The sequence below is a fragment of the Paroedura picta genome, chromosome 3 (genome assembly GCF_049243985.1).
Source record: "Paroedura picta isolate Pp20150507F chromosome 3, Ppicta_v3.0, whole genome shotgun sequence".
In the NCBI taxonomy this organism is placed as follows: Eukaryota; Metazoa; Chordata; class Lepidosauria; order Squamata; family Gekkonidae; genus Paroedura; species Paroedura picta.
The window spans coordinates 45,373,591-45,397,536 of record NC_135371.1 but is presented as its reverse complement, the minus strand read 5'-3'; the positions used below and the strand labels follow the sequence as shown (position 1 = coordinate 45,397,536).

Genomic DNA, 23,946 nt, shown 5'->3' with positions numbered 1-23,946 from the left:
CCCCCCCCCGAGACTTTGGCCAGATAACTGGAGGCCCTAACAGATTGTCTCAAGTGGAGATGACTGAAGTTAAATCCAGCTAACATAGAGGTCCTCTGGCTGAGCCATCATGCTCGAGTTGAGACAATACAAATCTTGATGGAGTCCAATTAACAGCTTCAGTGACTGTCTGGGGAATCTGCGGGTGGTCTTGGATGCCTCTTGTCTATGGAAGCCCAGGTCACCAATATTGTCCCCTGGGGATTCTACTATCTTCACAGGCACAAAGATTAGCACCTTACCTGTTGGTGTTCTGATCTAGCCACTGTGTTCCATGCAATGGTCACCCCCAGGTTTGACTACTGTAACTTGCTCTAAGCAGGGCTGAAACTTCAGCTGGTCCAGAATCACAGAAACCCAATGGAAAGCAAATATTTGACCTGTGCTTTCCCAACTACACTGGTTCCTGATTGAAGGCTGAATCAGGCTCAATGTCCTGGTTTTAACCATTCAAGTCCGAAACAGTTTGAGACTATCATATCTGCAGGACTGCCTTTCCCAATATTACAAGAAATCAAATCTGCACAAGATCTCTAGCCCCAAAGAAATCAAAGTGGTCTCAGTCAGGGCCTTTTCAATCCTGGGTAGAGTCTGCACTTTGTTTATTCCATTGTCAATCCTGTTGAATTCAGATCGCTTTGAACTTGGATCTTCCTCTCCCCCCCCTCCCCATTGAAACAGGAAAGTGTTCTGCACATGGTTAGGGTAGTTCAGAAGGGGGGGAGCCAAGCCTCTTTCTTTCTTTTCTTGAAGGGGGGGGGGAAGCCAAGCAGGGAGCCTCTTTCTTTTCTTGGAGGGGCGGGGGGTGGGAGAGGATCGAAAAAGGCAGAGAAGGGAGAAAAAATCCAGGACTGACAGAAGTTGAGAGAAATTAGGGGCTTCTCCTTTAAGGCAAATTTGTCACATGACCACCTGTGGCCAATCAAGGTAGGGTCACTCCGGATCAATCCTTCTTGCTGCAGAAGGGAATTTTAAATCACCCCAAATCCAAACGGAAATCACATTCTGTGTAGAGGGCAGGGACTGAATCGATCTGGGGTTGGAATAAAAGCTCCGTGCAGTTTACACCCTGGACCTGGCCTAGTGAAGCATTCTGCCTCATGAGTGTTCTGTGGGGCCTTAAACAGTTCAGCAGGGCCTATAAGACAGAGTTGTTCCACCAGGCCTATTGCTGAAGCTTCAGGGTACATCTGACTTTCAGCTGGCTTTCCTCCTTCCCTAAATCCATCAAACCAACTCTAATGAAACTCAACTCTTTCTTTAGTTAGGTTGCTGCATTGGGCAATAAGGGCTGTACTGTGCTAATGCTGCAATTCTGTATTATTAGAACAATATTGTTAAGTAAATTTAAAGTTAAGATTTTACATTTTTAATTTTATAAAATGTTGAATGTCTTTACCTTTTGTAACCCACCCTGAGTCTTCGAAGTAGGGAAGGTTAAAAGAATGATAATAAATTTTAAAAAATAAAATAAAATCCAAAGCCTAAACTTTTTTGATTTTCACAGCCAGGATGAAGTTAGAATAATTCATGATTAATGAAGATTCCAAAACAACTAATCCCACGCCTTCCCAAAGCTGCCCCAAAGGGGGATGGACTGGAGATTGTTCTGAGGGCCTGAGCAATCATACAGTCTATCTACCTCTATTTGCTCTCTGGAAAAACAAGCCAGCACAATATGTGTTGGGCTGAGCCAACAAGTTAACTTTCAGGCTTTCAGCAAAAATTAGAAGCCTTTGTAGGAAACCCAAATTGTTCGCTTTAATCCTTTGATTGACTGGAATTCAGAGCAAGTGTTCTTCTTCTGCAAGATAGTACTTGCTATGCTTGCCAGGTGAAGGGTTAAAGTAAAAATAATCTGCATTTCTAGGGAGGTTTTTCGTTTTCCTTAGCGAGCTTCTTTCTCTTCCTCGCTGTAAATAAGAACATCAGAAGAGCCCTCCTGGATCAAGATCAAAGGTCCATCTAGTCCAGCACATCCTGTTTCACATAGTGGTCAACCAGTTGCCTTGGAGGACAAACAGAACACAAGGGCTAAGCCCCTCCCCTGCTGCTGCCTCCCAGCATTAGGGTTCAGAGGTTTCCTGCCTCTGCATTTAGAGATTCCCTTCAGTCATCATGAGTCTGTCTACAAAAGTACTCATCTCTCTCTCTCTTTTCTATGCTGAGTAAAGCACCAGTAAATCTCACTGAATTCAGTGGATCTTTCACTTTCCCTAATTTGTGCAGCACTTTTTTCTTTCTTTTTTACCTTTTTAATTTTCCATTTCTTTAAATGTTCTTAAATTTGTGATAGGCATGATAGATCTCTGATGTGATCTTTGTCTAGAGGCTAATTGTCAATCACAGCCCTGCTTTTGACTCTACCATCAGAATGGACAGTAATTTTCCGACAACCTGTAGATTATCACAGTACTGTATCAAAAGTATGTAAGTCTGGAAAGGGAATAATATATCTCAAGTTATGCCATATGGAACCATATCATTCTACAGGACCTATTCCCTTTCTCTCCCCCCCCCCACTTCAATGGGTTTGAGTCAGGTGCCCATATCTACATTTTCCTTGGCTTCTTACAAGTAATTCTATACACTGGCTTAACAAGTTTACTCTGCAGTAATAACAATGTTCCACAAAAAGAGTATACCAGATAAGCATGCTATTGGCCACAAGATCCCAAATGCAACTAATGTCCTACTTATGTTCTTGCAAGGTAACAGACAGATGTACAATAATCACAAAAAATACACAGAGATTATTTCAGTTCCCTGCAGTGACTTTTCCCACATTCATATTATCTCCATATATAATCAGGTGGCCATTACATTCACAGAACCAAGAAATAATCTTTCTCATTTACCACCATCTATGCTGACCACTCAAAAGGCTTCCAGCAGTAACAGCAGTGACCAATATTATATGTCTTCATCTTTTTTGTTCTAAAGCTCCTAGAACTTAGAAAGTTGCGTGACAACCAGTAATGAGCCATACCCAGCAGAGATATGCAGTGATAGCAAAAGCTACGCCATCTTTTGTTGCTTTCAAGTGCATGGAAGCCCTGCTACTGAAAAGTGGGTAACCCTCTGTGTTAAATCCAAACTCACTCTACTACTAATTTTATTTGGTAAACGTTTGACTGTTTTAGTAGTAACAGTTGTAATGGTGGTTTACAGAAATGACAGGCAAAATATGATAATAAAACCATGCTACTGGGCTGCACATGGAAGGGCAAACTGATGTGAGAGAATACAACGTCTAATGAGAGAATAACTAGTAGATTTAACATAAGAAACAGCAATTAAGTAAATGAACATGGGTGGGGGGAAAGGTGGAGTGGAATGAAGGGAACTGGGCAAACGAAAAGACAACCCTAATTATCTTCTTAAATGAGCCAGGGGTTTGCATTTCTGAACCCTGACATTCACTTAACGTATTATTTCAGTGAATGATCAGATCGGCAGCTTACCAAGATTCAAGTTGTACAAAAGTGACTTAAAGAAGAACCACAACTGAATGTAATTGCGACATCTGTATACAATGAAGTGATTCTAAAATACATGGGAGCATAGAGGCTCAATCAAAAATGCTTTCACAATGCAGATAAATGCAGAACTTCTGAATTACACTCCCCTGACTTCTTCATTCAATGGAAAATTGTACCTGACAAGACTTGTCACGAAATGCCTTTCAAATCCCTTAGCGCAAAGACTTAATATCTCAAGCTGAGTTAAGTAATTCTAGTGATAATGTGCTCATCTCATGAAATAGTCTTTTTTTAAGCATCATCTTCTTGACTTATTGTCTGCTGCCTGCAACTGATGCTTTGAGTTGTCAAACATGTAACTACTGGCCCCTGAGACTGTGAAAGCTTTTTGCATGCTGCAAACAATACCATTTTTATATTCTGCTTGCCACATAAGGTATTTCATTTCTTGTTACAAACATTTTACTTGCTGTGGCCTGAAAAGTCTTCATGTTTTTAAAGTACATAAGGCCGTTTGTTTAAAAAACAAATTCTGTCACTGTGCTAATCCTCCTCAGTCAATTTACAAGAAACATTTAAGGTCAAATACAATTTATTGATGCCCAGAACTTTACTTATATCCAGCATGAATAGATTTAACAGGAGAACGCATACAGATCAGTTGTGCAGATCTACTGCCTGCCAGATAAAGTTCTACTGATGACTAGTTCCTGGGAATGCCTACTATTGAGTAGAAATGCTTAGGTTTGCTCTCAAAATGAGCACAAATTTGACCTGTCCATAAGTGGGGTAGATGTGTTTCAAAACTATTCTTATGATGATAATTGCACTAGTTGGCTCTTGAGTGTTTCCCAGTTCTAGTCTGATAAATCTATGTCATTATCCTTCTAAATCCACATTTTACATGCAATCTTAAACAGAATTATACCCTCCTAAATCCACTGAAGCTTAGAAGGGCATAACTTTACTTAAGAATGCCATTAGCTATAACTTCAAATTGCTAATATAAGGGAGCATAAACTAAAAAGAAGAAATTCTGTTTGTTATGGGAGCAATAGAAAAGTAGGAACTTTGTAGTACATTCCTTAGCAGAACTAAATCCATCTAACTCGTCGCTGAAGTCAATACACTTGGGTGTAACTCTGCATAGGATGATGGCACTGTCAATTTTATTTTTGTATTTTGAGTAACTTTAATTCAAACTAGACGATTATTAGGATTCATATAGAACATATACTTTCAGTTCAAATTGGGGATTAGGTGGGCAGTATATAAACTGAATGAATAAATAAATTTAATTAATTAATCTCTAATGTCAGGCATTGTAAACATATAGCATTTTTCTTTAAAAAATATAAATACTTCTTGACCATGAGAAATTTATTAGTTCCCCAGAGTATTATGTTGTTTTTACACCACTATTATGAAACATGTGTGTGATACATGTTATAAAGAAGAAACAAATTTTGTATAATATATCCACAGAGTAATGATACAGTGTACTCATTCTGTGGCTGGGGAGCCTTAATTGCGTATATATGTTTTTATTAAATTGTTTTATATATACTTTATTTTAAGTGCTGTTTTAATGTTTGCCACCTTGAGGACCCATCTTGGACCCATCTGTGGCTCTCTGCCATGCGAACTGTGGCTCTTTGCCAATCCTGCACCCTTCCCATATTCCAGAAAAGTTGTCAAGGTCATTGCTTAGTACAGATTGTGATTGGCAAGCAGTTCCCACAACAAATGGATAGCTACAAATGGAGGAACTGGGAATGTAGGCATCCAAGAAAAGAGTAGGCATCCAAGAAAAGAGAAACTAGCCACAGTGAGGTTGTAGTGGTAGCTTTAGTGCCTTCTCTACCAGCTGGTCCTCCAGGAACTATGGCAATGTCACTCTCTCACTTGACCTGCTAAGCCTCATGTTGTGGAGAGAGAGGAAAGGCAGAGAAGGAAACATTTGTTCTCAAGACCCAAGAACCGGTTAAGATTGACTAGTGGTAAGGAGAGGCCATTCTACATGAACTCTAGTCATTTATAAATGTAGCATCATGTACAACATAGAATCATAGAGTTGGAAGGGGCCATACAGGCCATCTAGTCCAACCCCCTGCTCAACGCAGGATCAGCCCTAAGCATCCTAAAGCATCCAAGAAAAGTGTGTATCCAACCTTTGCTTGAAGACTGCCAGTGAGGGGGAGCTCACAACATGAATAGTTATATTATAGTATGTTATATTATTGCTTGGTGGGGGCAGTGCACAGGACATACAGTACTGATATGGCTCTGTCACTTGCTATTCATTGCCAATGAATGATTAACACTGGACTAATGAAATGGCTAGAAGTTCATGGAATGGCAAATGAGAAGACACACAAAAGCAAAAAGAGGATTCATATGAGAAAATTTGCAAAGCGTGATTTATTGGGCAGAAGTCAATTAATGGCCTTCCTAATGACTACTGACATTTAGTGGTTTAATTCATTTGTATTTAATGTTGAGATTATACTTACATTTACACATACATTTTTTTATTTATTTGTGTAGTTTTATTATCTTATCCTGCCTTATTTTACGAACCATTCTTGCTCTTTTGCTTTTTTTCCTACCATTTTTATTATCTGAACATCAGTTCTAAAGATCTCTGATATTCTGGGTTGCTACTTTTCCATTAAATTAATAATGGCTAGGGAACACAAATATGTAATTTCTTGTGATGTAAGCCATCACAAAACATGCTACTTTACAATAGTTGAGTTTGAGCTAAAATATGAAAGAAAAACCTCCTTAATTATAATGAAGACATGCTTACATGTGGCCAGGTGGCCACTCTAGATAATTTGCAGTTTCAGATAACTATTATGTTTACATGTTTTCTCAAATATTCCCTGAATTTTATATTATTTCAACAATCTAAATGCAGTGCCCTTATTTAATGCCTTGAAATAATCTATTTAACTTCTCCATCATTTCCTTTTCTGTATCTGATTCCTAAATTAATCAATGTCACATCATTCACAATGTATTGTTTTATCTAACCATGCCTACGTATTTCAAGTTCCATCCTCCCAAAGAAAAAGTGGCTGTGACTTACCTAAGACAACAGTTGGCATGGCAGGTGGGGGAGGACAAGAAGGACGCAGCTGCATCCAGGATGGTGGGGGAGGCATGCAGGTGGCACACAGAGTTGGCAGCGTGAGGAGCGGGGCTTCAGGGTGCCTATTTGAGGCACCTTATGGCTGATCTTGGCCTCTCTGCTGCCACAAGCCACCCAACATCCTTTCTGGATCCTGTGCCTCTGCAGGGGAAGGGGGGGGAGTCCCAGGAAGAACGTAGGAAACCTTGGCACATCCCCTCTTCTGGTGATTCCTCTTCAAGGGAGGGGGAGGAGGAATTGAGAGAAGGATGGTATGGAGGGTGCTTTCATCCCTGGCTTGCCTTGGTGACTGATCCTAACAGACATAGTGAAGTGCAGCAGCTGCTAGACAATGAAGGGGTTTTGGGAGAAGAAAGGGAGCCCACAGTTTAGTTCACGAACACGGATGCGCCTCCTGGTATACATTTAGTGGCCAAGCAGACCTGGGAAGGATTTTTCATGGATATCTCTTCCCTATTGAGGGGTCAGGGGAAAGGGGGGGGGGACACAGGGAAGCATAAGAAAGTAAAAAAGAAAGACAAGCCCCCAGTGGAGAAGAATTTTGATAACTGGTTAAGGGGCTTTGTGGAACATATGTTCATCATAGCTGCTGCTTACCCTGAATGGGGGTGGCATTTATGTAAATACCTTTTGCACATGCTTGAAGTGAGGCATTTGGCAGGTGATGAGGCTACCCTGGAATATGACTGGGAATTCAGGGAGCTAGCATATCATAACCCCCTTGTCTATTGGGACCTTAAACACCATGACACATGGATTGTGCAAGTTGGACTCAGCGTCAGACAGCACAAGGACAAGGCAAAATCTGTGGTTCCCAGCAAAACATTGGCATGATTCGTATGCTGGGATTATATCTAGACTGGCTGCAAGCAGAGGTGTGTCAGACAGTGGGCCCTTTCGAGGGAACCAGCTCTCTTGAAATAAGGAGGGGGGTCGGGCGGTACAGGTTCCATTGGCACATAAAATCTGCCTAATATTCCATTGGCTCTTTGGAACTAGGCTTCAATGCCCATTAAATCGAGCCCCCGTGTAGACTGGCTTAAGAAATACCTCAATATGAAAGTGGTGCTTTACTTGGCCAAGGGGCTTACAGAGGGTTTTCAGATTCCCTTCACAGGGGACCATATTGCCACTACATCAGGAAATTTGCACTCCACTTGGAACTGCCCTGAAATTGTGGCAGATAAGTTGCACAAGGAATGTTTGGCAGGGTGGATGGTGGGCCCTTTTGGGAATCCACCCATGCTGAACCTTAGGGTCCTACCATTAGGGGTGGTGCCTAAGAAAGCTGATGGACAACGTAGACTGATCCATCACCTGTCCTAGCTGAGAGCAGGATCTTTCAATGATGTCATACCCCCTGAATTATGTATGGTCCACTACACATCTTTTGATGCTGTCGTTGCCATGCTGCGGGCCTGTAGGCATGGTGACCTTGCCAAGAGTGGCGTCCAATTGGTGTTCCAGCTGCTTCCCATTCACCCCGAGAATTTCAGCCTCCAGGGAATCAAGTTTAACGATTAATCATATGTTGATAAAGCTATGCCCATGGGCTGTTCAGTGGTATGCATGGCATTCAAGTTGTTCAGCACATTCTTGTAATGGGCAGTGAAGCACAGGGGTTGGTTCCAAGACATCACCCATTTTTTAGATGACTTTTTGTATGCTGGTCCTCATGGCTCACAGGAGTGTGCTGACAGGTTGAGTGCATTTCAGGCACTGATGTTCAAGCTGGGGGTCCCCTTGGCCAAGGACAAGAGAGAGGGGCCCACTACTAGGCTTATGTAGTTAGGCATTCAGCTTGATTCCATACAGGGGAACTCCAGTTTACAGGAGGAAAAACTGGTGTTGCTCAGAAAGCTGATCAGCCTCATCCCGGTGAAGAGAAAATGTACCTTGAAGGACATGCTGGTCCTTTTGGGGCATTTGAACTTTGCATGCAAAGTGGTTGCCCTGGAGCGGGCATTTTGTACATGCCTGGCACATACCACTAGGGGGCTGATGCAGCCTTACCACCACTTGTGCATCACCAAGGACAATAGGGAGGACCTCAAGGTTTGGAGGGACTTCCTGGCACGTTTTAACAGGATTGGTATATGGCAGACCAATTTGGATCTGCATGACTCTCTGATGCAGCAGGTGGTATAGGGTTTGGGGTCATGTATGGGAACCAGAAGTGTACCAAGGAATGGCCATGCCGGTGGTCAGCAGAACTGAGCAGGGACATCACATTTCTGGAATGTTTTCCATTGGTGGTGGCAGTGGTCCTCTGGAAGGAGCACTTTGCCAATAAAAGAACTGAATTCTGGTGTGACAACCAGGCAACAGTCCGCATATTGAACAAGCAAACCGCCAGGATAGAAAGGGTCATGCGGTTGGTCTGACACTTTGTGTTGGTTTCCCTAGAGTTCAATATTTCTTTCCAGGCCAAGCACATTGCCGGGGTGTGGAATAAGATTGCTGATTCTTTGTCTCAATTACAGATAGAGAATTTTTGATAGCTCGCCTCCCTGGCATGGCTGGTCCCAGAAGCATTTCCAGACAGCCTCTGGGATCTTGGAGCCAAATGATTTGGGAAAGCGTATTGGGGTCTGTTGCCCACTCAACCCAGCAAAGCTGGGTTGTAACAGACTTTGTGGCCTTTGCCCGGGAAGAGGGTTGGGAACACCCAGGGCCTATGTGTGAACAACTGCTACTTCACTATTTGACACATTTTAAAAGCCTGGGGTTGTCCCACAAATCATTGTCTGTAACCATGGCAGGGTTTGCTTGCTTTTTTCAGCAAGGCTACTGGGGGATGGGACCCAAACACTTCTTTCCAGGCCAATAAAGTGGTGAAAGTGTGGAGATGGTTGGTCTGAAGCGGCCCAGATGCCAGGTGCCGCATCACGCTGTCAGTACTGGAACAGTTGGTGTGCCATCTGGGGCAGGCATATTTTTCAGGGTTTGAGGCATACCACATTCACCCTGGGATACCATGGGGCCTTTAGGTGTTGGAAATTGGTCGCCCTTTCCAGACTGGCCTTGGCTTTGCCCACACTCTGGGTAGAGGTTGCGAACTTTACAGCCAAGGGCATGGAGCTATGGCTGCAGAGGTCCAAAATGGATCAGAGGGGCAGAGGCATGGCAATTTTGTTAGAGAGGTTTGTCCAGCACAGCACATGCCCAGTGTGGCATCTCTTGCAATATTTATGGGTGTGCCCCAGGGTGCCAGTAATTTTGTTCATCCATCAAGATGGAACATATCTTCAAGGTTTCAGTTTATGGCAGTGATGAAACAGTGGTTTTGTCCCAATTGGTATGGGACCCATTCATTCAGGATTGAATAATGGGCCTTTCAAGATGGGGCTTCTGCATGGGAGATTATGGAACTCAGCAGGTGGCGCTAGGGCACATACAATTTGTATGTTCATGCCAATCCTATGTGGTAACCTATTCCATGTTGCAGGACTGCTCCCGGTGAAACTAAAAGTCCTCATTGTGAAGCTCAGCATTCCTTACTGGGTATGTTGTTATGTTGGAGCATCTGGATGGGGACCCCATGTGGGGTTGGGCAAGCAACTATGTGTCCAGTGGTCTGGTTACCAAGGGATGGTGTAGTCCTTGTTGCTGGAGGTGGTAGCCTTCAAAGTTCATGAAGGCAGCACCCCAGTGGTCTTGATCGTGCAGCTTGAAGAGAATGACCTCTCAGAGATATCAGGACTTCACCTCCGCCGGATGATTGTCAAGGATCTGAAGGTCCTGAGACACAGGCTGCCTGGAACGTACCTGCTATGGTTGGAATTTTTGGACAAGTGTGTATGGTGGAATGCCATCAGGCCTGAGAGGGTACACTTTGTGAAATAAAAGATTAACAAGGAGGGTTGCAAATTGTTAGCGGAATTAGGGGGGGTGATTTGTCTCTTGGACATAACTCACAAGTTAGCTCCATTGTTTCGAAGGGATGGAGTGCACTTCTCTGAATGGGGGCAGGATTTGTGCATGGTTTGAGGGCAGCTCTGTTGGAATGGTTTCGGGGTAGTTTAGGTTTGGTGGGAATGGGACCGGCTGGCCCGTGCTCTGTGGCAGAACAAGGGGGGGCATGAAGTTGAGTTTTGGTCAGGGACCAGTTTGTGTACTGGGACTCTGGAGTTGGAGGCCTTAGTAAGAGACCAGCTAATATTGAGCGTGACCTTACACAGTTGGAGGTAGGAATGGTTGGATAAGGTGGATGCCCAGCAACCATTTAACCAGCTTCCTCCCTGCGGAGGGCATCAAGAGGCAAGGGACCCACTCTCCTGGCTGGGAGGGAGGCAACCCAGGGCACCACTTGAGCCCATGTCAGCAGCCAGACTGCTGCACAGGGGATGCTCTACCCTTGTGCCAGGCCAACCCTATGTTTATGTGGCTAATAAAGCCTTCACTTTGCCAAAGAAGCATGACTTGTGTCTTGATTGGCCAAATACCACCCTGCAAGTCAAAGCAATAACTCAGCTTGGTTTTCTTAACAAAGTCATTCATTCAGAACTTTTGGCTCCAAAGAGTTTTCTCTCATTCTGCTGAAGATGGAAAAAATTCACTCCTGTCAACTGAGTCATTCCTGACTTTCCTTTTTCCTCACTATTCTTTTCCCCCACAAACCTATACCTACATTCTAATCCCTTCTCTAGCCCCTCCCATCTCTGATGACACCCATCATGACTAGAGAGTAACCAATTTTTTCTTCTCTTTCCTGATGCAACTTTATACCACATTACTAACACCAAACACTATCTGGAATTTATATGTTTCCCATATCCCTCAGCTTCCAATCTCTACTATGTAATGTAGGTGTGTCTCGGGGGGGGGGGGATCCTAATTTTGTTAAAGCAATTTCTCTTCCATTTTCATCTTTTAAATATATGACAAAGTGAAAGAATATTAGCTTTCTTTTCTTGGAATTTAGCTAGTGCTTCTGACAACAAAATATCAAAGCATGTTTATTGCAAGTTTGCCTTCTAAAACCAGAAGCAAATATAGTTGCTGAGTTGTTCTGAAATGTTACTTCTATAATATTAATATTATGTTAATGCTGGTGAGCAGATTCAGACTACCTATATTCTTATGGCAAGAGTGAGTTAGTAAAAAAAACAAATTATACTTGAGCAGCAATCTAACCAAAAGGCCTAAAGTCCATTTTTAAAAGCAAATCTTCAGCAACATTATTTTAGATCATTGAACTGGGAATCTTCAAAAATGCTATGAAAGAAAACCACAAGAACAGTAACAAAAGCCAACTAGAAAGAGGAAGGAAAATGGTTAGATTTTTTCTGAATGATGGAAATAAATAACAAAGGTATTAATTTCAGTTCAAAGAACATAACACACAGTTTTTATTCTTTTTATGAATGTTTATTTTGTCCTTGAAAATGAAGGGAAGTGTGAAGGTAAGGAAATGAGAGATAAGACTGACCTGTTCTGGAGAGGGTCTGTGATTGGTGTGCTGTGTCCTCCCAGGAGATCTGTGGTGGTGGTGGTGGTGGTGATGGTGGTAGTGGTGATGATCATCGTCATAATTGTCTGCCATCAGTTTCATCCTGTTCTGTGTCTTTTGGAAGAAAAGCAAAGACAACACCTCTAAATGCTAGTTTGTTATGTCAAACAGCATACCACTCCATTTGGAAGCTCAGTCTGTATCATGACTATTTGGTAGTTCAGTGTGCATCAAGACCCCAACAACATTTTCACCTCTACTTCTTGTACCAGTCTTTGAAACAGTCCTTCATATCTTTTGTTGCACTAGCCAAACACAGCTCACCAACTATATGTGGCTCCTCTCTTAGCAACCTTCTTGGGCCTGCAAAAACAGCAGAGCTGCTGTTAAGCCTGCCAGGCCACAGTATATGACTGGTGCACTGTGGTTGATTTGCAAGTCTACTTTACAATTAGGAAGGGAAACTGTTTTTAAAATATATATTTATATATTTATTCATATTCATATGGGGCTTCCCAACTCTTTCTGGTCCAAGCAGCTGATCAGCTTCACACCTTCAAGCTCTGCAGGTTTCCAGATCATTCCTTAGATTTAGCAGCAGAGGTAACATGGAGGAGAAAATGGTGTTACATAATACCAGTATATCATTTCTGGTCTGAAAACCATCCATAATGTCACCATGTAGCTATGATGCTCTAGGACAGTGGTCCCCAACCTTTCTGAGACTGGGGACCGGCAGGGCATCGGGCCGCGCCCACGCATCAGGCCGCGACCGCAGACCGCGCCCGCACATTGTGCAAATGCACCATGCGTGGCCAAATCGCGGCCCAAATCGCAGCCCGATGCGTAGCCCTGCCCTAATTCCCTCTCCCCGCCCTCCCGCAGTAAGAAGCTTCCCGGGCCGCAAGCTTGCGGCCTGGGAAGTTTTTTACTGCGGGGGGGGTGGGGTGGGGAGAGGGAGCCGCGGCCCGACGCCATGGCCTTCGTGGCCTGGCACTGGGCCGCGGCCCGCAGGTTGGGGACCACTGCTCTAGGACTTACCTAGCTCACTTTGGCTAAACCATACTGATCAGCAGGAGTTCCAGAGCATCAGTTCTAGAGCACCAATGCAACATGGTAACATCACTTCCATTTTGCAGCCAGAAATAGTATTGTGGTGACATTAGAAACCCCATTTCCACTGTATCAGACTCATTGAACCATATCACATTCCATATTAATATTCTGATGGTCCTTTCTTTAAACAGGACTAAGCTTTTAAAATATTACACATGAAGCAACAGTTTAAAAATGTATATACATATTTGGGATACATATGCAAATCCCTAAGCCAAGTTTCAATGTACTTTGAAGTAGTAAACTGTCATTAAGTAATTCATGTTTATGCAGGCAAAAGTGAATATTGCACAATATTTAAACATTCCAAGTCTGGACATACATTTTTACATGAAAGAGATCTCAGCCCTCCCCCCACCTCCCCAATATATTTTCCACCTTGTACCTGTTCTGTTTCTCTATAACAGTACTATTTTCACTTCACATTAGAAACATCAAAAGCTATATTTTGAACCCAAGATATTAGACAATCAACATAAGCTGCCATAAATTGAGGGGAGAAATCTGTCACTATTGTTTACTAACACTGTTGGTATTTGAGGTTATTATCCTAAACCAAGAACATATCTCTGTGGTGAGGAATGTTCTCCAGGGAAAGTCTATTGTTTGTTCCAGCTTGCTGACATCTATTGCCCTTGAACCTTTCCAAGGATTACAAATTACAAAAATTCAATTACAAAAATTCATGGGACACAAGTTATACCTTAATACATTTCATTGACAGGTCTATAATTAAAAAGCACTCCAGTGGTAAAATCAATGTATGCTTGAGGTGTTGTTGTTTTATGTCCCAGATGCTTGTTTGTTTACAGAAATAAAACTGTAAATGTAATGTGGAAGTAATTTGGGGACCAGTGTGCCAGTGACAAAGTAATATAATGAAAAAGTTTGTGAATTCCACCCAAGAAACTGAAACTGGGTGGAAATTTTCTCTAGACTATTGAGGGATCACTTCTAGAAAGAAAACCTGTGCAATCCAGGTGCAGTCTGTTCTAACTGTATGTAAAACTGACATTACATCTTTGGCCATAGCATCTTCTGCACTTCATAATTCAAATGTCATCAGAAAAGTAGACATCTTCCAGTCAACTCAATCTATGAAATGTGTCATATGTGGAAAAGAAATATTACATCCAAATTTAGCTTCACATGGCATGGCATGCCTTTATTGTCTAGCAATGAGTGAAGGATCATTCCTAGGGTTCATAAGGCTAAATTCCTGGAAAATGTAATATATTCAGGTTTTCTGCCCACAAATGTCTAAAGTCAGAATTGGAGAGCACAGGTTGAAAAGTAAAATATTCAAGAAATAATTTTATCAGGATATAGATATGGAAATCACTTGCAAGATCAATCTGATGCTGAAAAACATAATGTGTGAATTGACCCTAGGAATGAGGCTAATGCAACATTCTTCTTGAAGGCCAAAAATGTTATCTAAAGGGTAATGTGGGTTTACTTTTCGCTGAATGACTGAAGTCATAATTTAATATGATTTGGCGGCTGGCATCCTAATTTGGACCGGCTTGCAGAATAAAGAAAGCTTGTTACTGACCTGCAGTTGAATGTTCTTTATTGAGTCTTAAACATAGTAACACAAATCACATGGTGAAAACACCTTTCCCATCTACACAGTGCCAAGTATTCTAATGTATTTCAAGTACTGCCTCCGCCCAAATAAATATATGTACCCAACAAGAAAAAATTTATCCGACCAAAGACGGAGAAGATGCTCTTAGCAGCTCAGTTACTGCAAGTCTTATAACATCTTTCTCCTTTTTTTTTGTTTATTTTCTTATCAAGGAATGGCTTTAAATTTCCTACCTTTCAACTGTATCCTATAAAAATGCACAAGTTAAACAAGATGATATATGCAATCCTGAAAATGTTTCCTGTAATGAGGTGTTGGGGATTAGGCTTGTCATGGAATAAGAACTGTGAATGAATGATGCCATCTTCTTAATTTGGTGCTGAAATATAAATAAACCACATTTAATGTTTCTTTCCTATGAATCCAAAACACAAGGAAAGCATCCACAGAGCCACTGCTAATGGTGTATGGGCTTTCACAGTTTCACAAGACATCCTAAACTTTTTATGTCTTTTTATTATACTTGATGATCTTTTTAAGAGTACCAGAATTCTAAAAAGACACCAGAGTGGAATGTCTTGTTTTATAAGAATATAATAATAATACTGAACTACTCTTTCAATAGGATGTTTTTTCTGATTTAAAATATGGACTTCAACAGTCATTAATTAGGCTACTGCATGATATTTGGTTTTGAGGGGAAGAAAGCAAAAAGAACCTGGAAAATACGTGATGATTATATTTATCTGTATCAAGCTTTTAAATGAAATACTGGGAATTACTGCTGCCTGTTTTACTTACTAATTCTTTTAAGGTTCAGTAGGCTTTGAAAAGCCAGGTACAGTTTTATTCCAGGAAGAAATTAATTAACTAGATTGGAATTTGTCCAGCACCCCAAGGGCTTTATACCTCTACACTTGCACACACACATACACAAAAGTGATGGGATTTTTATTGACCACATGTGCTTAAAAGATTAGTTTATCTGAAAAACAGCACCGTGTCCCATGGAAATATGTTGAACAATCTTGATCTGGAGGGAAGATTGCCACCTACTGACTTTATAGTGCTACCACTTCCTGCAGGCTCGTTAAATTATTCCAAGCCCATTCCTGACTAAACCTCTTAGCAAGGGATAGCAAAGCAAAATAAATCCATATATTCTGTTTCAGTTTTATGTGCATTTTAGAACATGCATTTCAGATAATTTAGAAACAGTATAGTAAGAGTTTAGCTTGCTAAATGTAGCTGTTCTTGAATGATGTAAACAGCGTCACAACTCTGTGAAGCTTAGCTTTCCTCTACAAAACATTTCCCTCTAATCAGTTCTTGATACTTCATTTCAACAATTAGGAGAGGAATCTCAATTCAATTTACTGTCCTAACAATAACATGAAATACAGAATGAATGCAATATATCCTGATTCCCTCTTGGGTATTGTGCCGGGCCACACTCTCACAAAGACGTATAATAGGAGTTATATTTGGGTAGGAATTTAGAATGTAGATTTGGTGCAAGGCATAATCCATGACTTCAGGAAAAACTATAGTTTTAGGGAATTCTAACTTCATTTCTAGGGCATAACCATGCCTGGGATTATTCATTTTGTCATGCAAATTGGTCCAGAGAGGTTATCACTCCACAAACAGGCTCATTCCATCCATTCCAGTCTACCTTCCTATCTGGCCATGGGGTAGAGATAGTACTGGTCGCCCTGACAGATGATCACTGGAAACAGCTGGATCTAGGTGGTCAGTGCTGTTATTATTGGATCTGACAGCAGTTTTTGAGACAGTTGACCACAGGCTTCTGGCCAATCACCTAGCTGATGTGGAGATCCAAGGCACAGCCCTTCAATGGCTGCAATCCTTTCTCCATGGCCAAAGACAGAGGGTGGTGCCAGGAGGAGCCTTTCCAAGTGCCAGGCTCTAAACAGGGGGATCCCAAAGGGAACAATGCTCTCTTCAATGTTATTTAACATCTATATGTGCTCCCTTGCCCAATTTGTGGATGATAACTAGCTGTTTCTGTTAATGGACAGCTAGCCATCAAAACCCCTGGACAATCTAGCCAGCTGCTTGTAGGCTGTGGTGGACTGGCTCAAGTGCAGTTGGCTGAAGTTGAATCCAGTCTTGACAGGATGGGCCAACATGCTGAGAGAAAGATGGTGAATGTATTGGCTCTTTATGGGTCTCTGCCAGGAGCCTAGACATGATCCTGGTCTCCTCCTTATCAATAGACGCCAGATTCTGAATGTTGCTTGCCTGGCATTTTCCCATCTGTGCCAGACTACAACTAGCACCCTAATTCTCAATACTCAACCTAGCCATTTATTTTATTTATTTTATTTTATTTATTTAGATTTATATACCGCCCTCCCCGAAGGCCATGGTGATCCACACAACTGTCACCTCCAGGCTAGATTTTTGCAACTTGCTCTATGCAGGATTTTCCTTAAAACTGATCCAGAGACATCAATTGCAGTGGCACAGGTCTTAATCAGGACCCAGGGGAGGGCACACATGAAACCAGTGCTTGCCCAATAGCATTGGCTCCAGATTGGAGACAGGATCAGATTCAAATTTTTGGTGCTGACCTTCAAAGCTATAAATTGGATGGGATTGGTTTATCTATGGGACTGCCTCTCCTATTATGCCCCCCCAAAGAGCACTACAGTCATCGGATCAAAACCTGCTCAGGCCTGGAGAGGTGAAATTGAGCTGGTGGAATGTTCTGCCAATTGATCAGTACCCTGCGGGATCTTAATAAGTTCCACAGGACCTTTAAGACAGAGCTATTTTGCTGGGCATATGGTTGAGGCGGGGAATACAACACCTGTTACACCTAATGGCTGGTATCCCCAGTGAAAACATCTGCTTAACCATCAAACATTAGATACACCAATTATAGCAAAATTTTAGAAATCAATATTTACAGATCATGTAAAAATCACCCAGGAACAAATAAAAATTACCATTGAATTGGCCTTGCTCAATGTATGTCTTAATGAAAACACCCAATGTAAACAAAAATGCTGATTAATTATCTTTTAGTCTAGATTGTTTATTAGCCAATGCTAATAAACAATCTAGCTGGAAGAATGCTATAGGGATTTCCTGGAGGTGGTATGAAAAAAGGAATATAACAGCACTAGAGAAATTTATGAATAAAATTAGATTAATTCAGGGGAGAAAAAAGAAAGATGACCTTTAGATCACTTGGAATGGTTTCTGTATGTGTAATCTGATGTTTTGTTTTTTTCTGGTGTGGTTTTAGTTTATATATCATTAATGAAAATTAAAATTTAGATCAGCCCATCCAAAGGAAAGACTTCCTCAACCCGCAAATAAATTCGCAGATTTGAGGGAAATAGCAACAAAATGTTTAACATATTAAATGTTAATTAATTAATATTTACAATTTTATTTATTGAATGATGTTACCCACCCTGAGCCAGGGTTAGAAAAATATTTACTGTATATACTTGCATATGAGTTTTTCAGCACAGTATTTCACACTGAAAAAGCCCTCCTTGGCTTAGACGTGGGTATATAGGTAATTGAAATAACAGTCTGCTCCCAGCCAGCCAAACGTAGCACTGCCTTCTGCAAAGGTCTTGAAAGCTGAGCTTGTTGCTCCCAGCCAGCCAATCGTAGCATTGCCTTCTTGAAAGCTGAGCTTGCTCTGGCAGCTTGTAGGACATCAATGGTTTGACCGAGGGACTCTGATTTTCTTCTCTTCCTAATCACTTCTTCCAAACTATTCTTTTGGTTTCTATGTGTGGGGTGGGTTTTGGGGGTGCTTTGGGATTTACTGTTTCTTTCTCCTAGAGTTTCTTCTTTTATCTGAGGGGCAGCATTTTTTGCCTTTTCTTCTTGAGGTTATATTTCTTTAAAAAGTTTATTTTTACAGTTCTTTCTTTCAGTATTCAGTTTTATAGGTCTTTATTTCAGTGTTTTGTTCTGGAGGCACTGTAGTTGTAGTTCAGCTACCTAAATCCAGCTGTCTCCAGTGATCATCTGTCAGGGCGACCAATGCTACTTGTTGTAGTAGGTTACCAAGTTCGGGTACTATTGTTCTGCTCCGGTTTGCTGGTCTGGGGGGCACTGTTTGGTTCTCCTGCCAGAGCTGTTTTCACAGAGTAGTTCTGTCAGTGCTCTCTCCAGGAGTCTGGCATCAAGAAAGGAAGTGAAGGCGATTGTAAGCCGCTTTGAGACTCCTTTGGTTCATGAAAAGCGGGGTACAAAAACCAGCAGCTATTCGTCCTCTTGACTTTTCCGTATTGGGGGGGGGGGAGGTTGAATGGGAGAGCCTGTTATGATGGAGCATGGATTAAGCACTTAGGCTACTCTGTACGTTTACCAGTAGCTGCTGCATTTCCCACCCTTGGTTTATATGCGAGTCAATAAATTTGCCCAGATTTTGTGGTAAAATTAGGTGCCTCGGCTTATATGCGGATCAGCTTATATGCGAGGATATACAGTATTTATTTATCCATTTATCTATACACATACAAATCTTTCTAGAATTCTAGAAATATTAAAATGGAACTTAAAAAGAACCTTTGATTGCCTAGCAAAACAGCCAGTACAATGCTGAGCAAAGAAAGAAATCTGTTTCCAGAATAGGGAGCTGTCCTCCAACATACTTTCAGGTGGGAACCCAAGTTAATCTGTAGTAGGTTGAACAAAACTCAAGTCCAGTAGTCCCTGAAAGATCAACAAAATTTTCCCGGAAATTAAGTTTTATGAGTCAAAGTACATTTCAATAGGTAACTCACTTCATAAGGTATGAGATGAAATGAGCTTTGATACATGAAAGCTTGTACCTTGGAAAATTTGGTTTGTCTTTAAGTTAATACCAAACCCAAATTTTGTTCTTCCATCTTAAGTGGCTCCTCCTGCGACAGAAGAACTATTAAGTTCAAAGAAGGCTTCTCAGAGTGAAGGAAGTTTCTCCAGGCTACAAATACCAATCCTGAAAAACACTTTTACTATAAAATCTTGGTGAGTCTGCAAAAATTAAGCTGTGACAAGATATCCAGATTAAGTTAACAATTATATATTTCTGTATTCTTAACTAAAAATAATAATTATGATATTGATAAGAAACAGAGAATATAATTTGTCAGTTGTGGCTTTCTTGAAGGTATCCTCTTCATTCTCTCTTTTTTTCACCCTTCACCATAAACAGAATTTAGAATTTCTGTCTAAAGTTTGTTTATGAGATTTGCTTATCTGAAGTCTGATAACCTAATAAAAGCGTTTGCAGCCCTCCTCATGGGGAGACCCCTCCTGTGTTTTCCTTCCACCCCATTGCGGCTTTTTGCCTCCTGACAAGGGAAAATAAGCCGAACGTCTCCTTCTGCTCCTTGGCTTGTCAATCACAGCAAGTCACCGATCAAGCACAGCAGTTCTCTGATGGACTGAAACTCCCCTCCCCCGCTGCCCTGGTGCCCAAAAAGACATTTTGTGTTAATGGTTGGCTTAAAAACAAGGTGCTCAGACGCCTGTATGATCGGGAGAAGACTGCCTGATCACCCACGTCCCCTCTTTCCCATCTCATTTCCCACCTCCAGAAAACAGAAATAGGGCTGTTTTTGCCTACCTGAGTTGTGAGAAGGCTGCATATGGTCTCTGGAGCTCAAAAAGACATTTTGTGTTAATGGTCAGGTTAAAAACAGAGCACTCAGACCCTTGTATGATTGGGAGAAAGCTGCCCTATCACCCCCCCCCCCTTTCCCAGTTCATTCCCCACCTCCAGAAAACTGCAATGTGGATTGTGCCATTAAAAAAAATTACTCAGAACAGGAAATGGAGAGGGGAGGACAGGTGTGAAGGCAGGACAAAGCTGCCAAGACTATAGTTTGTTTTCCCCTTCATACAGGCTTATCCCTGGTTGCTCATGAGTTAGGGATCTAAATCCAGTTTTGGTGATTCCCAAAAATGTGAGTTAAAAATGGCCAAAACTCAACCCAGCTACTGGACAGCCTTGGGACATCATGTGGTGGGGGCTTTAAAACCCGCCAACATTCAAAGGCTGTCCAGGAACAGATTCCGCATGCGGAAATTGTCACAATATTCTAGGAGTGGGGGGGGGGTGACAATGATTGGTGCAGCACAGATGATTTGTGTTGTGTAAGTGCTACATTAAAGAAGCCAATTTCTACCATTTCCTTAGAAGGAAAGACTGTTCTGTTCCAGTCTATCACATTATTATTCTATTGATCCCTCAAGCAACTCAGGTTCTCATGCATTATTCTCACGTCCATTTTACTCTTATAAAAAGCCTGTGAGGTAGAGCAGAAAGACAGAATGGTCACCAAGTATATTTCATATCTCAGAGGGGATTTGAACCCAGGCCTACCCATTCCTAGTTCAAAACTCTAACAATTTCATCACATTCTAGAATTAAATGTTCAAAGAGTTTCACATACATGGCTGGTAATCTTTCAGCTTTTATTATCAATATGGGTGTGGATTTCCTTCCGAGTTCATTGAGACTGTACCCATGATAACTGTAAGATACAATAAATGATGTATTTGCATTAATATAAGATATGGCAGGAACTATGTTTGGACAAAACAGCTGTCACCCAATAAGTTGGGCAGAGGTTACATAGCCCTCTTAAACTGACTTTCCTTATGGCTAGTTTATTCAGGCCAAAGTCCAGGATAAAGCAGGGGGAAGTGCTTTTGTTTGTTGAGCAATTGCAAAAATGAATGTATGCTCAGTTCCCAACCCCTTTTGCATTTTCACAACTGCTAACGCTAACAACAATCCTAAAGTTAAAGTAAAAAAAAGAGAAAAACACTGAGACTGGGAGCCTTTTGAAAAGGCTATCAGTGCCAATTTGGCTTCTATCATTATAGAAATTGTTAAGGAATTACTCAAAAGTGCAGTAAAAGAAATGATGCTTTTAGAGTGTTTATTAGCAGAATGGCTTTACTTGAAGACAAATAAACTGACTTTTTCATAGCAGGCTCTTTTCGCACGAGTCTGCTCTACTTGGATCTTTCCTTGGATGGCTGCAACAGCAGCAGGAGGAGCACACATTTTCCACACTCAGTTCAAAGCACCGAGCCAAGTGCTGTGCAGCCTAGCAGTTTGTCCCAGGTGAGCTGGGTCTTTTCTACACTTGGATCTTTTAGCACTACGGTTGTACTATGGTCCTAGGCAGAAGCAGAATTCAAACTGTGACCCCCACATGGCACAATGTCATGTAAGCTCTCCACTACAATATTCAAGGGCTCAGCATCAAGACAGATGTCAAAGGGGCAGCAAAGTAATGACTGAGGTCTGATTTCCCTTTGTAAGACTTGAGCCCTGCTCCCCTCCCATCTCGCTCCCAATCATAAGTGCATTAAATACAGGAAGGCTTTCCCTGTGTATTTTAAAAATATGTAAAGGTAAAGGTATCCCCTGTGCAAGCACCGGGTCATGTCTGACCCTTGGGGTGACGCCCTCCAGCGTTTTCATAGCAGACTCAATACGGGGTGGCCTTGACAGTGCCTTCCCTAGTCATTACCGTTTACCCCCAGCAGCAAGCTGGGTATTTATTTTACCGACTTCGAAAGGATGGAAGGCTGAGTCAACCTTGAGCCGGCTGCTGGGAATCGAACTTCCAGCCTCATGGACATAGCTTCAGATAGCATGTCTGCTGCTTACCACTCTGCACCACAAGAGGCCGCTGACAATATGTAAAGCCCCCCAAAATCTGTATTTTTGTCTTCCTGGGTTGGTTTCAGGCAGCAGCACTCAACACAGTTTGTTCCTATGATATTCTTGCAGTTTCCAGCAGCCTTACAGGAACTCTTTGCAGATCTTGTGGTTTCTAGTATGTTAGCTTGTCATTGTGCATCAATCTGAAAATATCATTTGTAATTGTTCCACACATTAAAACACACACACCCCTCCAAATTTAAGAGCCCTTACATCACTTTTGTAATCTGTCTTTTATTTAATCATTTTTGAGCTTTTTGCTTTGCGTTCCTGCCATTTGCTCTTTCATTTTAATTGATCTGTCTGTGGTGTTATTCCACTATTCACACAGAGAGAACTAAACAATTTTGATAAAATTTTCACATTTTCCAGCAATTTACTCCCATAATTTTTATTTTTATACTTTTATTTCTCTCCACATGTATACTTCCACCCATTAATTAAACATTTCTTGGTCTTTTTCTTTTCTGTAATGTCAGGTTGTTTTTAAAAATTGGTGGAGAGATTATGTTGTTGGATGTTTTGAAAGGTACAACAACAAGGAGATGGTGGGGCCAGGTTTATTAACAGCATTGTATCGGTGCTACAGTTCTATTTTTTAAAAAAACAGTTGCCACAAACCAGTGTGTGGGGAAATGAGAAAACAATTCAGAAGATACAGGCCTACAATGATTTAGCAGCAAATCCCATCTGGGTTCTTTGGAATAATGATATGAATAAATCCCAGCAGTTTCAAAGGAGGCACCTAGTGTAGAAGCAATCTTCATTAGAGCAGAGTCGGAGGTATTAGGCTACTAGGAAAGGAAAGAAAGTAGGGGCCAAATTACGTATTAGAGGGGTGGCAAGGACAGGACACTTAAAATGAGCATAACATTTTGGCTTTGAGAAACAGCATGGGGGGGGGGGAAAAATACCTTGCTCCATAGAAAAATTGTGATCAAACTCAGGCCTCTGTGACACATCGAAATGAAGTTTCCACTAGGAAGTCACAGCTGCTGTAGGGCTGCTTGTCTTTGTGGTAAATGCATACACACATGCACACCACTTATCACCCAAGGGGGACCTAAAGCACTCTCCCCTCCATAAAGCATCTTACAACATCTTCACTCCATTTTAAACTCATAAATAAAGATAACCTAGCAAATTTCTGTGGTAGAGTGAAGATTTGAACTTGGGTCTCCCAGATTCTAGTCTGGCACTCTGAGAATGGCTTACAATTGTCTTGCTTTCCTTTCTCAACAACAGACACTGCACTGGGTCTTTTGTTGTTTTGGCATAGTATAGCAGGTCCAGGGAATCATATCCAGAGATATACAACATGACAGAACTGGTGGATCTATGCAGATATCTCTACTAACCTATGTTGGAAACCATGAATGCAATCAG

At 41.6% G+C, this 23,946-nt stretch overlaps 1 protein-coding gene across 2 annotated transcripts in view; it reads right to left on the bottom strand.

The window, feature by feature from the left end:
• Positions 1–23,946, bottom strand: part of ERC2 (ELKS/RAB6-interacting/CAST family member 2) — an 819,922-nt gene that overhangs the window by 174,274 nt on the left and 621,702 nt on the right. For both annotated transcript variants that reach the window (XM_077325500.1, XM_077325499.1), the window contains exon 18: positions 12,110–12,244. In XM_077325500.1, the coding sequence (XP_077181615.1) occupies positions 12,110–12,244 (135 nt within the window). The remainder of the gene's footprint in view (positions 1–12,109; positions 12,245–23,946) is intronic.